At 45.2% G+C, this 15,129-nt stretch overlaps 1 protein-coding gene and 1 non-coding gene across 2 annotated transcripts in view; both read left to right on the top strand.

Annotated features, from left to right (window-relative positions):
• LOC143172146 (proprotein convertase subtilisin/kexin type 5-like) overlaps positions 1 to 15,129 on the top strand; it is a 276,611-nt gene that overhangs the window by 181,397 nt on the left and 80,085 nt on the right. The window contains exon 9 of the mRNA XM_076361408.1: positions 13,936 to 14,036. Coding sequence (XP_076217523.1) covers positions 13,936 to 14,036 — 101 coding nt within the window. The remainder of the gene's footprint in view (positions 1 to 13,935; positions 14,037 to 15,129) is intronic.
• Positions 7,042 to 7,114, top strand: TRNAK-CUU (transfer RNA lysine (anticodon CUU)). Its single transcript has one exon. It is a non-coding gene; the product is annotated as a tRNA-Lys (tRNA).

Genomic DNA, 15,129 nt, shown 5'->3' with positions numbered 1-15,129 from the left:
CCCTTCTAATTTTCTCCCTGCATAGCCTCACGACATCCTTGTCTGCCCCTTCTTCCAAAGGTCATAAACTCTCCTTTTTTTCCTGAGTTCCCGCCAAAGCTCTCTGTTCAGCCAGGCCGGTCTTCTTCCCCGCTGGCTCGTCTTTCGGCACATGGGGACAGCTTGCTCCTGTGCCTTTAAGATTTCCTTCTTGAAGAATGTCCAGCCCTCCTGGACTCCTTTGTCCTTCAGGACTGCCTCCCAAGGGACTCTATCAACCATGCCCCTAAACAGGCCTGGTTTCTAGCAAGGGATCCCAGCTGTTGGGCTTCCTTACCTTCCAGTTGCTGACTATCTGCCGCTATCCCAGCATTGGAGCAGCCAGGCAGCACCTGGCTGGCAGCTGTAATCTTTCTGCATGTCTCAAAGTTCTGATGAGGTCAGGGACTGGATAGTTTCCACGTCTTGTCTGATTTCTCTCACTTCTTCCTCCCATTTCTTTGCTGAAGGAACAGCTTCCTGATCAGACCCTTCCTCCTCCTCCCTGACTAATTGATGATATGGACCCATTGACCTCCTTGTCCACTGTTTCTTTTTCACTACTGGGGCAATTACTGTAGTTGGTGTTTGGGTCCCTAGCTCAACCATGGTGTCCTCAGATGCGGTTTGGGTCCCTGCCTCAACTAGCATGTTCTTAGATGTAGTTTGTATCCTGGTCTCTATCATGGCATTCTCAGAGGTAGTTTGGGTCCCTGCCTTAACCACAGTCCTCTGTTAGTACTGAACTGTGGCTCGGTAGGCACAGGCCAAGCCCCAGTACAGTGCTAGAAGCTGCTGGTTTTCATTGGGGTAGGCAAGGCACCCTACTATCAGGTGGCATGTCAATCTACCAGGATTACTTGCCTGTTCAGGTGTAAAATCCCAGGCGGTGATAACCGCCTGCCATGGTTTAACCCCAGCCAGCAACTAAGCACCACACAGCCGCTCGCTCACTCCCCCCACAATGGGATGGGGGAGAGAATCAGAAAGGTAAAAGTGAGAAAACTCATGGGTTGAGATAAAGACAGTTTAATAGGTAAAGCAAAAGCCGCACGCGCAAGCAAAGCAAAACAAGGAATTCATTCACTACTTCCCATTGGCAGGCAGGTGTTCAAACATCTTCAGGAAAGCAGGGCATAACGGTTACTTGGGAAGACAAATGCCATCACTCCAAACGTCCCTCGCTTCCTTCTTCCCCCAGCTTTATATGCTGAGCATGATGTCATATGGTATGGAATATCCCTTTGGTCAGTTGGGGTCAGCTGTCCCAGCTGTGCCCCCTCCCAGCTTCTTGTGCACCCCCAGCCTCCTCACTGGTGAGGTGGTGTGAGAAGCAGAAAAGGATTTGACACTGTGCAAACACTATTCAGCAATAACTAAAACATCCTTATGTTATCAACACTGTTTTCAGCACAAATCCAAACCATAGCCCCATATTAGCTACTATGAAGAAAATTAACTGTGTCCCAGCCAAAACCAGCACACCACCCTAGGTACCTGCCCAAACCCTTCCACGCACCCTGCTACCCAGGGACCGGCTGCCTCAGGGCATGTTGCAGTACTGTCTCACCCAAAAGTTGTCTCCTCTTACACCAGGATGAAACCAGATTCCACAAACCTGACAACAAGCCAACAGTGTTAATTAGTAGTATTAAACAGCTCATGTAAGGGTGAACAAGGACCTTGGGAGCCTGCGCAATAAAACCACCCACATCAGTCCCAGATAGGAAGAGGGAGATGTATTCCCTCATCCTCTGCACAAGATAGCTCCCCCAGGACAGTAAGGGCATCAATGCCAGGGCCAAGTGCATAGCCATTGTTTGTATTAACATGTTCCCAAGCTCAGCAAAATGAAGAGGTAAGCAATGCAGCCAGCAAACTCCATGACTCGCACAGAAGCTTGCCACTTAATAAGTACTATAGCTATAGCACACTCAATTCAAAACATCTGTTGTCCTGTGCCCCACGTTGACTGTCAAAAAGGACTGTGGTGGGTTAACCTTGGCTGGCTGCCAGGTGCCCACCAAGCTGCTCTATCACTCCCCCTTCTCAACAGGACAGGGGGACAAAATAAGATGAAAAACTCATGGGTCGAGATAAAGGCAGTTTAATAAAGAAAAGCAAAGGCCACGCGCGGAAGCAAAGGAAACAAACAAAAAAATTTATTCTCTACTTCCCATCAGCAGGCGATGTCCAGCGACTTCCTGGGAAATAGGGTCTCAGTACACGTAGCAGTTGCTTAGGAAGACAAACGCCTTAATAAAGAATGCCCCCTGCTCCTCCTCCTTTCTCTTAGCTTTTATTGCTGAGCATGATGTCATATGGTATGGAATATCCCTTTGGTCAGATTGGGTCAGCTGTCCCAGCTGTGTCCCCTCCCAACCTCTTGCCCACCCCCAGACTACTGGCCTTTCTGGGCAGGGTGCAGGTTGGAGAGATGGCCTTGATGCTGTGTGAGCACTGCTCAGCAGTTGCCAAAACACTGGTGTGTTATCAACACCATTCTAGCTACAAATACAAAGTACAGCACTATGAGGGCTGTTATGGGGAAAGTTAACTCCATCCCAGCCAGACCCAATACAGGGATTTGCAATTAAAATTATACAAATTCATTCTCATGTAAATGAGAAAAAACTCAGATGTCATATGAGATTCTGCAATGTAGTAGTACAGAAATACAGGTCTGATATTAAGGGATAGTGCATGGCTACTACTTTATAATGTCAGATTCTCCAGTTACTACTTATTTTTCTTTGCATTCCTCCAGTTCTAATGTTTTGGGTTTTTTTTCTGTTACTCTATCCAAATTTTTGCAGAATTTATTATGAGGTGGATAACCAGTCACTAAATGTTAGACATTCATTTTGTGGACTAGAAAGGGACAAATAAAAATTCTTATAATAATGTTTTGGCTTCAATATGGATCAATAGAAGCGCCCACACTTTTATAACTGCCTGACAACTTTTTTTCCCTTTTAATTCCTACATGCTTTTATAGTTGTTTATTACAAATATGGGATGTAACATAATTTTAGGACGTTTTCTAGTTTGGCTTTTTTTTTCAGTCTTGTACAATCATATTTATCTGATTGCATAATTTCATCTACACAACTCTTGTTTTCCACATGGAGCTTTTTTTTACTGACTTTGGACTAAAGTAAATGACAACAACTTTTGGTCTGTAACAATTTGGGCTAACGGTTACAGTGAAACACACACTGATGTTAGTATCTTACATGAGTATTGCAGTCTGTTGCTCAGGGAACATACTCAAAATGTACTTGACTTTATGCTGCACCAAACTGTATTACATTAAATGTTTGCCCATTATGGACTGTTTCCAACCTTTGGATGCATTATACATGTCCAAAACATACAAACATTTCACAGATGCAGTTGGATGTATGCCTTTTACATACACACTTAGAGAAAACAATTAGAATTATTTTCAGGTGTTTTCAAGAGCAGCTGCAAAGTGCAGACACGAGTACAGAAACTCGCACTCTGAGACAAAGGCAAATGAAGGCTAGGTAAAGACCATAAAAACGTACTTTATGGAGGTAATCTTTCAGAACAGAGTGAGTGTAGCAGTAATAGCTAATGACATACAGTTGTAAAGGTATTTTTTCCTATTCTTCTCTTCTCTGCTATTTTGAATGCTATAGGACAACGCTGGAAGATGATTTCCCCACTCAGGACCATACAGCTAGAAAAGGCTAAGCACCACCTAGCTATAGCTATCTATATGGGCCTTGAATTTATAAAATGTTGCACAAATGCATCATCTTTTCTTTGACTTCATTTTTTAGATAATTTCTTAACGCCCTAATGAACTTACATATGATAATCCCTCATGGGTATAATTTATAAATCTATTATACTACTCATCTTCTATAAATAACCTATGTACTTATTGTTTCTCCTATTTCTTTTCTTCATAAAACAAATGTCACATGTCATCTGCTGAATTTCTTTCTCTTTTAAGATATGTTTCTGCCTTGCTGATCAGCTTCTGCTTTAAGCAGAACTTGAAACAAAAACAAAAAACAGAACCACTGTTCTGAACCTGTCGGTTCTTAAAACACAGAGTATCAAGATAAAACATGGCACCTTCAATTTTGAGTAAATACAGATACACCAAGGATGCAGTAAGGAACACTAGATTTTTGTTAAACCCTTGTCACTTTTAGGGACACAGATTGGTAGAAACCAACATATCTTAGGAATTATAGCAGCAGTGTCGTGGTTTAACCTCAGTCGGCAACTGAGCACCACACAGCCGCTCGCTCACTTCCCCCACCCCCCGGTGGGATGGGGGAGAGAATTGGAAGAGCACAAGTGAGAAAAACTCGTGGGTTGAGATAAAAACAGTTTAATAATTGAAATAAAATGATAATAATAATGTAATAATAACAATAATAAGACACAAAGCAAGTGATGCACAGTGCAATTGCTCACCACCCGCTGACCGATGCCCAGCCAGTCCCCGAGCAGCGGCCCCCCCGGCCAGCTTTCCCCAGTTTATGTACTGAGCATGACGTCACATGGTATGGAATGTCCCTTTGGCCAGTTTGGCTGTGCCCCCCTCCCAGCTTCTTGTGCACCTCCAGCCTTCTCAGTCGGTAGAGCATGGGAAACTAAAAAGTCCTTGGCTAGTGTAAGCATTACCTAGCAACAACTAAAACATCGGTGTGTTATCAACTTTGTTCTCATCCTAAATCCAAAACACAGCACTGTACCAGCTACTAGGAAGGAAATTAACTCTATCCCTGCCGAAACCAGGACAATATCCACCCCTTATTCTATACCATCTGAGTCATGCTCAAGTCTCATATTTTCCAGTACATTTTCATTAATCACCACCCCTTTTCACGTTTTTTTTTTTTAATATATATATATATACACACAGAGATATCATTCCCTTAGTCTGTGGGCCATCCCTCTAAAACGTTCGGTGAGTTCATTTAGTCCATGACTTTGGGCTCCATCTCTCGTAATAACCTTCCAGGGCAGGAAAGATGGAGATGGTATGTGGTGTTGGATTGTTTCATGTTGAAGTCAGTTCTGGTACCATCATCGCTGTGCTTTGCTTGGTTTCACTGAAGTTATTCTTCATTAGTCTGGGTGATTCTTAATGTAATATCATTAGTACGGCATATAATATTATGTAGCACTTAACATCACATAATTCAGATCATTGGCTATTCTCACCCAAAATCAAATCCCCTTGAGGTACACATCGGACTTCCCCATCCTTCCGCATTACCCACCAAGTGCACCCAGGTCCTTGAGCAAAAGCAATCCCACGGATGGGTTTGCCTTTGCCCGAAGCAGGAATAACCCAAACTGTCTTCCTCAGCATATTTTTATGTGCACTACAGGGACTTTATTCCCATCTACAGTACGTAAAAGTTCTGACTGGGCAGGGCCAGCTCGATTGGCAGATCCCCTCGTGTTGACTAACCAGGTGGCCTTTGCTAAATGTGTATCCCAATGTTTGAACGTCCCGCCACCCATTGCTCTCAGTGTAGCCTTTAACAGTCCATTGTATCGTTGGATTTTCCCAGAGGCTGGTGCATGATAGGGGATGTGATACACCCACTCAATGCCGTGCTCTTTGGCCCAGGGGTCTATGAGGTTGTTTCGAAATGAGTCCCGTTGTCTGACTCAATTCTTTCTGGGGTGCCATGTCGCCATAGGACTTGCTTTTCAAGGCCCAGGATAGTGTTCCGGGCAGTGGAATGGGGCACAGGATATGTTTCCAGCCATCCGGTGGTTGCCTCCACCATTGTAAGCACGTGGCGCCTGCCTTGGCGGGTTTGTGGGAGTGTGATATAATCAATCTGCCAGGCCTCCCCATATTTATATTTCAGCCATCGTCTTCCATACCAAAGAGGCTTTAACTGCTTGGCTTGCTTGATTGCAGCGCATGTTTCGCATTCATGGATAACCTGCGCAACAGTGTCAATGGTCAAGTCCACCCCTCGATCACGAGCCCATCTGTATGTTGCATCTCTTCCTTGGTGACCTGAGGTGTCATGGGCCCACCAAGCTAGAAATAATCCACCCTTATGTTGCCAGTCCAGATCCACCTGAGCCACTTCAGTCTTAGCAGCCTGATCCACCTGCTGGTTGTTTTGATGTTCTTCAGTAGCCCAACTCTTGGGTACGGGAGCATCTACGTGACGGACTTTTACAACCAGGTTCTCCACCCGGGCAGCAATATCTTGCCACAATGCGGCAACCCAGATGGGTTTGCCTCTGCGCTGCCAGTTGCTCCGCTTCCATTGCTGTAACCACCCCCACAGGGCATTTGCCACCATCCATGAGTCAGTCTAGAGATAGAGCACTGGCCCCTTTTCTCGGTCAGCAATGTCTAAAGCCAGCTGGATGGCCTTTACTTCTGCAAATTGGCTCGATTCACCTTCTCCTTCAGCAGTTTCTACAACTTGTCGCATAGGACTCCATACAGCAGCTTTCCACCTCCGATGCTTTCCCACAATACGACAGGACCCATCAGTGAACAGGGCATATTGCTTCTCATTTTCTGGTAGTTCATTATACATTGGGGCCTCCTCAGCACGCGTCACCTCCTCCTCTGGCGATATTCCAAAATCTTTGCCTTCTGGCCAATCCATGATCACTTCCAGGATTCCTGGGCGACTGGGATTTCCTATTTGACCCCGTTGTGTGATTAGTGCGACCCACTTACTCCATGTAGCATCAGTTGCATGATGTGGACAGGGGACCCTCCCTCTGAACATCCAGCCCAGCACCGGCAGTCGGGGTGCCAGGAGGAGCTGTGCTTCAGTGCCGATCACTTCCGAAGCAGCTTGAACCCCTTCATATGCTGCTAATATCTCTTTTTCAGTTGGAGTATAGCGGGCCTCGGATCCTCTGTATGCCCAGCTCCAAAACCCTAGGGGTCGACCTCGAGTCTCCCCTGGTGCTTTCTGCCAGAGGCTCCAGGTAGGGCCATTCTCCCCGGCTGCGGTGTAGAGCACATTTTTTACATCTTGTCCTGCCCAGCTAGCTCAGTCGGTAGAGCATGAGACTCTTAATCTCAGGGTCGTGGGTTCGAGCCCCATGTTGGGCACCAAAAAGGACTGTCGTTTAACCTCCGTTGGCAACTAAGCACCACACAGCCGCTCGCTCACTCCCCCCTCCCCCGGTGGGATGGGGGAGAGAATTGGAAGAGCACAAGTGAGAAAAACTCGTGGGTTGAGATAAAAACAGTTTAATAATTGAAATAAAATAATAATAATAATGTAATAATAACAATAATAAGACACAAATCAAGTGATGCACAGTGCAATTGCTCACCACCCGCCGACCGATGCCCAGCCAGTCCCCAAGCAGCGGCCCCCCCGGCCAGCTTTCCCCAGTTTATGCACTGAGCATGACGTCACATGGTATGGAATGTTTCTTTGGCCAGTTTGGCTGTGCCCCCCTCCCAGCTTCTTGTGCACCTGCAGCCTTCTCAGTCGGTAGAACATGGCAAGCTGAAAAGTCCTTGGCTAGTGTAAGCATTACCTAGCAACAACTAAAACATCGGTGCGTTATCAACTTTGTTCTCATCCTAAATCCAAAACACAGCACTGTACCAGCTACTAGGAAGGAAATTAACTCTATCCCTGCCGAAACCAGGACAAGCAGGTAAAAAATGGTTCAATCAGTTCAGAAGGCTCAAGTCATGAAATATGAAATAGCAGGAAATTAGAGGCTTAGGACAGGAATAGTAAGCATGTTCTCTGCTAAGGAAAATTCTGGGTTTGACCTGAGTCATTAACCTCCCAATAGATGAAAGTATGGGAATATTGGTTGAAGGATCAGGAGCACAGGTAGTGTTTTCCTCAACCCCTACAGTGGCAGGGAAGAATACTGAAAGGAACAGGAAAACACACCTGATCAACACGTGGCTCAGGGGCTGGTGCCATCGGAGGAATTTTGGCTTTTTTGATCATGGGGAGGTTTACACGGCACCGGGCCTGCTGGCGACAGATGGAGTCCACCTGTCTCACAGGGGGAAAAGGATTCTCGCCCATGAACTGATGGGGCTCATTGAGAGGGCTTTAAACTAGGTTCAAAGGAGGAAGGGGATAAAACCAGGCTCACTAGAGATGAGCCTAGGGGTGGCATGCCAATGCTGGGGGCGAAATCGATAGCCCAGCTCAAGTGCATCTACAGCAATTCAAGCAGCACAGGCAGCAAACAGGAGGAGCTGGAAGCCATTGTGCAGCGGGAGAGATATGACTTAGTCGCCATCACAGAAACATGGTGGGGTGACTCCCACGATTGGGGTGCTGCAATGGATGGCTATAAATTCTTCAGAAGGGACAGGCAAGGAAGGAGAGGTGGTGGGGTGGCCCTGTATGTTAGGGAGTGTTTCGATTGTCTAGAGCTCAGCGATTGTGATGATGATACAGCCGAGTGTTTATGGGTAAGGATGAGGGGGAAGGCCAACGAGGCAGATATCCTGCTGGGAGTCTGTTATAGACCACCCAACCAGGATGAAGGGGCGGATGAAGCGTTCTACAAGCGGCTGGCACAAGTCTCACAATCGCTAGCCCTTGTTCTCGTGGGGGACTTCAACTTCCCGGACGTCTGCTGGAAATACAACACAGCAGAGAGGAAACAGTCCAGGAGGTTCCTGGAGTGTGTGGAAGACAACTTCCTGACACAGCTGGTAAGTGAGCCTACCAGGGGAGGAGCCTCGCTCGACCTGCTGTTTACAAACAGAGAAGGACTGGTGGGAGATGTGGTGGTCGGAGGCCGTCTTGGGCTTAGCGACCATGAAATGATAGAATTCTCGCTTCTTGGTGAAGTAAGGAGGGGGGCCAGCAAAACCGCAACCATGGACTTCCGGAGGGCGGACTTTGGCCTGTTCAGGACGCTGGTTGAGAGAGTCCCTTGGGAGACAGTCCTGAAGGGCAAAGGGGTCCAGGAAGGCTGGACGATCTTCAAGAAGGAAGTCTTAAATATGCAGGAACAGGCTGTCCCCATGTGCCGTAAGAAGAATGGGTGGGGAAGACGACCGGCCTGGCTGAACGGGGAGCTCTTGCTGGGACTCAGGAAAAAAAGGAGAGTTTACCGCTTGTGGAAGAAGGGGCAGGCAACTCAAGAAGAGTACAGGGATCTCGTTAGGTCGTGCAGAGAGGAAATGAGAAAGGCAAAAGCCCAGCTAGAACGCAATCTGGCCGCTGTCGTAAAAGACAACAAAAAATGTTTTTACAAATATATTAATGACAAGAAGAGAGCCAAGGAGAATCGATCCAAGGCTGGATCGATGGGCCAAGGCCAATTGTATGAGATTCAACAAGACCAAGTGCCAGGTCCTGCACTTGGGCCACAACAACCCCATGCAGCGCTACAGGCTTGGGGAAGAGTGGCTGGAAAGCTGCCTGGCGGAAAAGGACCTGGGGGTGTTGGTTGACAGCCGGATGAACATGAGCCGGCAGTGTGCCCAGGCGGCCAAGAAGGCCAATGGCATCCTGGCCTGTATCAGAAATAGTGTGGCCAGCAGGAGTAGGGAAGTGATCGTGCCCTTCTACTCGGCTCTGGTGAGGCCGCACCTCGAATACTGTGTTCAGTTTTGGGCCCCTCACTACAAGAAGGACGTTGAGGTGCTGGAGCGTGTCCAGAGAAGGGCAACGAGGCTGGTGAGGGGTCTGGAGAAGAAGTCTTATGAGGAGCGGCTGAGGGAACTGGGGTTGTTTAGCCTGGAGAAAAGGAGGCTGAGGGGAGACCTCATCGCTCTCTACAACTACCTGAAAGGAGGTTGTAGCGAGGTGGGTGTCGGTCTCTTCTCCCAAGTAACTAGCGATAGGATGAGAGGAAATGGCCTCAAGCTGCGCCAGGGGAGGTTTAGATTGGACGTGAGGAAAAATTTCTTTACTGAAAGAGTGGTTAAACATTGGAACAGGCTGCCCAGGGAAGTGGTGGAGTCCCCATCCCTGGAGCTATTTAAAAGACGTGTAGATGTGGCGCTTAGGGACATGGTTTAGTGGGCATGGTGGTGTTGGGTCGACGGTTGGACTCGATGATCTTAGAGGTCTTTTCCAACCTTAATGATTCTATGATTCTATGATTGATGGAACAACCTTAATAATGACTGTACAGAAATGGCATCTCCTTAAATCTTCAGAGCAAGTTGCTTATACAAAACTATTATGGTGTGTCTAGTTTTTTCTTTAAAAAATCTGTGCTTTTTCTGAAAGCTGTTGGACTTCTGCATATGGGAGGGATTGCAGTACGTTCTGGTGATTGCTATAGCTTTTATCTAACTTTCCTCAAGGTGTCCTAGGCTGCTAATTTCATGTTCATTAAACTATGCCAGTACCAGATACATTGTTATTACCTTCAGTTAAATCTACTGTTTTCAGAAGTGGTAGAAGTGGATATAACTCAGGGCCCTAGAAATATTACATGGACTGATCGTGGGTAATCTCATCAGCATTTTCATAGATCAGCCATTGTTATAATGGTATTTGATGCTTACAAATGTGTTGCACTCAACAAAAGATTAAAAAATTACTGCTCCTACCCACCCTGTTGAACGGAATGACAGCTGACGTACACTAATGACAGCTTCATCGTGCTGTTAAGTATCGTGTGTCCTTTTATTGTGACTAATGATGTTGCCCTCATGTGGTTCAGGAATTTGTAGCATCATTTTACTTCTTGAAACTTGCTGGCCTGTTGGTGGTCCTGTTCTCTTTTATTCTCAAGGTAGACAAAAGACTTCTCTGACAATGAATCTATAGTGCTGAATCTCTGAGGTAATTTACGCTTAAACATCTCAGCTGCTGTCAGTGACTTCTCTTTGAAATAGCTCAAATGGTTTTTCCACTTAGCAAGCTTTTTTTTTACACATTCTCTGCTGAAATAGTTGCTGAGATAAGAGGCTGTAGTTCTAACTGCTTCCACAATGTCTTCTTAGAACATGACAACACTGCAGAATAAAGAAGGGTCGTGGTTTTGTTATGCTTGATATCTGTAGGTACAGGACATAAAACCGCTCTGGAAGTGTGTTCTTCTTCCGGAGGATCAGAAACACAGATAGCACAATGCAGTGTTCTTTTCACTATATTTAGAAGATGTCTTTTAAGGCAAAGCTGCTATGAAGGCACTTCTCCAAGCCTGAGCTCCTGTAGGCTTTGTTATCCTTCAGTCATCTAAGGAAAGTGCCTGCTGCAACACTTCCTGGCAGGGAACAAGTCACCAGGCTGTGAAAGAGACAAGCATGTGTTAGTCTTTTTCTGCCCTTCCTTTTTCCTAGCCTCCCTTCCATTCCCCGCTACTGCTTTGACCAATGTTTTTCCAAAAGGGATACCTGAAGCTTACATATCGCTATTCGGATGTGTGTCATCCTGTAATCCTTGGCCATTTTAATTTCATCTGCAAAATCACTACTTGCATTTGCACATATAGGCAGTGTAGTCTTAGGGCTGTTCCTGCTGCAGTTTAATCTCTTAACATTTTGTCCTGGTTTCGGCAGGGATAGAGTTAATTTCCTTCCTAGTAGCTGGTACAGTGTTTTGGATTTAGGATGAGAACAATGTTGATAAGGCACCGATGTTTTAGTTGTTGCTAGGTAATGCTTACACTAGCCAAGGACTTTTCAGCTTCCCATGCTCTATGGACTGAGAAGGCTGGAGGTGCACAAGAAGCTGGGACAGGGGCACAGCCAGGACAGCTGACCCAAACTGGCCAAAGGGACATTCCATACCATGTGACGTCATGCTCAGTATATAAACTGGGGGAAAGCTGGCCGGGGGGGCCGCTGCTCGGGGACTGGCTGAGCATCGGTCGGCGGGTGGTGAGCAGTTGCACTGTGCATCACTTGCTTTGTGTATTCTTATTATTATTATTACTATTAGTAGTAGTAGTATTTTATTTTATTTCAATTATTAATCTGTTTTTATCTCAACCCACGAGTCTTCTCACTTTCACTCTTCCGATTCTCTCCCCCATCCCACTGGGGCGGGGGAGTGAGCAAGCGGCTGTGTGGTGCTCAGTTGCTGACTGAGGTTAAACCATGACACATTTTCAGGGCATTTATAGGATGTGCATGCAAATAGGTTTTACAACATTTGATTTTCATTGTCTAAATTAATGAACAATTGATAGGAGGGCAGAAGAGAGATAAAGAAAAGATATGAACATTTTATTTGTAGGATTCAACTTTTAGTTGGTAATAGATAAAAGAATTTTTTTAATGAAAATGTGTGTGCAAATATGAAGGTTATTAAATAATAGAGCAAAAAAGGTCCTTTCTAGACTTCAGTATTCTTGAATCTGGCCTTTGGTAAATTTAAGGGCATGACATTATAAATCCATCCTTTTCACTTTCTAGAACCTGCCATTTTGTTTCACTTTACTCCCACCTGCTTTCAGCAATCACTTCATAGGTCCTGTTAACTTCTCTTTTAGAAGTCTTTTGGTTTAAGCCTGCACATCTTTACATGGCACTAAAACTTTCAGCAACCTTATATGAATTATGTAATGTATCTACTTCTGAATATTAATGCATATGTGTGAAACCTATACCTCCTATTTGCAATTGCTTGTATTGTTCTCAGATGGCATGTGGCTAGGTTTTTAGATCATATTTTGTGTAGCTTCCAGCTTCAAAGCCAGACAGATATTTTTGCATCCTGTACTTTTTTGTGATTTTTGGTCCTCTCCTTCCTGCATCTTTGTGCACATTTGTTTTGCAAGTGAAGTATGATGCTAGTGAATATATTTTGAGCAACTTTTTCTTATTTAGGTAAGAATTTGCATAAGTAATTTCTTCTCTGCCCCTCATAGGCAGATATTTTATGTCTATTAGTGACTGAATCTCAAGTATCAACTGAAATGCTGAGAATAAGGTTTGGCCTCACAGGTCATTCAGTCTGCCGCCTTTTTGGAAGTTTCTATGCTGTGGACTGCTGTCTACTAGTAAGTGTTCTAACATGCACATGGATTTTGCTTGAGCTTCTGTTAGGTGGTAGTGAATTCTTGTCTCTACTGCCTTGCTCTTCCTAGGAACAACTTCTTCAGAAATAAAAGTGTAAATTAGAATCTCTTTAGATTAATATTCCCTGAAAGAAGCAGCTTCAGAATAAATACATTTTTGTGTGTGATTTATTGTATTACAGAAAATATCTACCTAAAATTCTTTATGAGATAGGAACATCCTAACACTAAGTAGAAGACTGTCTCTTTAGTTGGTATTGCACATTATGGCTTTATACGTCCACTTAGATCACATATAAAAATATATAACAGCATAGGTGATCTCTAAACCAAATCTGTGATGACATCAGGGTTTACAGATGTCACTTAATTCCATGTCAATTATTGCATAAAACAGGAAGGGAGGGACTATGCATTAAACACAGCACTTAGCATGAGCATAACTATTCTATTCTCTCACATATTTCCAGTGTGACTTCAGGCAACCCAATTAACCCCTCTGTACCTCTATTTTGTAGTCTCTTCAATGGGCATAATCAGTCTGTATGATGGGAGCACTGTGAGGTTTAATTCATTCCTATTTGTAAAGCACTTTGACAGTCCTGGATGGGAAGTGCTCTATAAATGCAAATAGAAGGGCAGAGTTCTAACCATGCTGTTATAAAACCCTGTGCATGTTTTTCTAACTTATAAGTCTTTTGTTGGTCATGCCATGAAAAAAAAATGAGACTAACTTACATTTTCAGTGCAATAGAGAACAATTCTCCAAGTTCATGAATATCTTCAAGCTCTGTGTAGAATGTGAACATCTCAAATCATTGAATACATGAAGCCTTTTTTTTTTCCTTGAAATGAGAGGGAAATACCCTCCACTTACATGTGACTCGTTTGAACAAATGAAACCTGTTATGATTTCTGAAACTGTGTTCTAAATTTCGCACATTCAATTTCTTCCAGATCACCACAGACCTGAGGCAGCGTTGCACAGACAGCCATACTGGAACCTCAGCCTCTGCACCTATTGCTGCAGGCATCATTGCACTGGCACTGGAAGCAAAGTAAGATCCGAGTTATATTGTGAAAAAAAACCCCAAAACCCAAACAACCCATTCCCCCCAAACCCCCTAAAACAACCAACCCATATACAGAATAGACTAGACTAGAATAGTTCAGTTGGAATGGACCTACAACAATCATCTAGTCCAACTGCCTGACCAATTCAGGGCTGACCAAAGGTTAAAGCATCTTATTAAGGGCATTGTCCAAATGCCTCTTAAACACTGACAGGCATGGGGCATCGACCACCTCTCTAGGAAGCCTGGTCCAGTGTTTGACCACCCTCTCGGTAAAGAAATGTTTCCTAATGTCTAGTCTGAACCTCCCCTGACGCAGCTTTGAGCCATTCCCATGCGTCCTGTCACAGGATACCAGGGAGAAGAGATCAGCACCTCCCTCTCCACTTCCCCTCCTCAGGAAGCTGTAGAGAGCAATGAGGTTGCCCCTCAGCCTCCTTCTCTCCCAACTAGACAAACCCAGAGTCCTTAGCTGCTCCTCATAGGACATGCCTTCCAGCCCTTTCACCAGCTTTGTTGCCCTCCTCTGGATGCATTCAAGTACCTTAACAGCCTTCTTAAATTGTGGGGCCCAGAACTGCACACAGTACTCAAGGTGAGGCCGCACCAGTGCTAAAGACAGCAGGATAATCACCTCTTTTGACCAGCTGGTTATACTGTTTTTAATGCACCCCAGGATGCGGTTTGCCCTCTTGGCTGCCAGGGCACACTGCTGACTCCTATTGAGCCTGCTGTCAACCAGCACCCCCAGATCCCTTTCTGCAGGGCTGCTCTCCTCTCCTCTTCCAGTTTATACTTCTGTCCGGCATTACTCTGTCCCAGGTGCAGAATCCGGCATTTGTTCTTCATCAATTTCACGCCATTGATGATTTCCCAATGCTCCAATCTATCTAGATCCCTCTGCAAGGCCTCTCGTCCCTCGAGAGAGTCAACAACACCTCCCAGTTTAGTATCGTCAGCAAACTTGCTAAGGGTGCATTCAACTCCTGCATCCAGATCATTGATAAAAATATTGAACAGAACTGGCCCTAGGATTGAGCCCTGAGGAACACCGCTGGTGACTGGTTGCCTGCCAGAT

This window comes from Aptenodytes patagonicus, chromosome W (genome assembly GCF_965638725.1).
Source record: "Aptenodytes patagonicus chromosome W, bAptPat1.pri.cur, whole genome shotgun sequence".
Taxonomy (NCBI): domain Eukaryota; kingdom Metazoa; phylum Chordata; class Aves; order Sphenisciformes; family Spheniscidae; genus Aptenodytes; species Aptenodytes patagonicus.
Note: the sequence above shows the minus strand (reverse complement) of the source record. Positions and strands in the feature narration are given on the sequence as shown.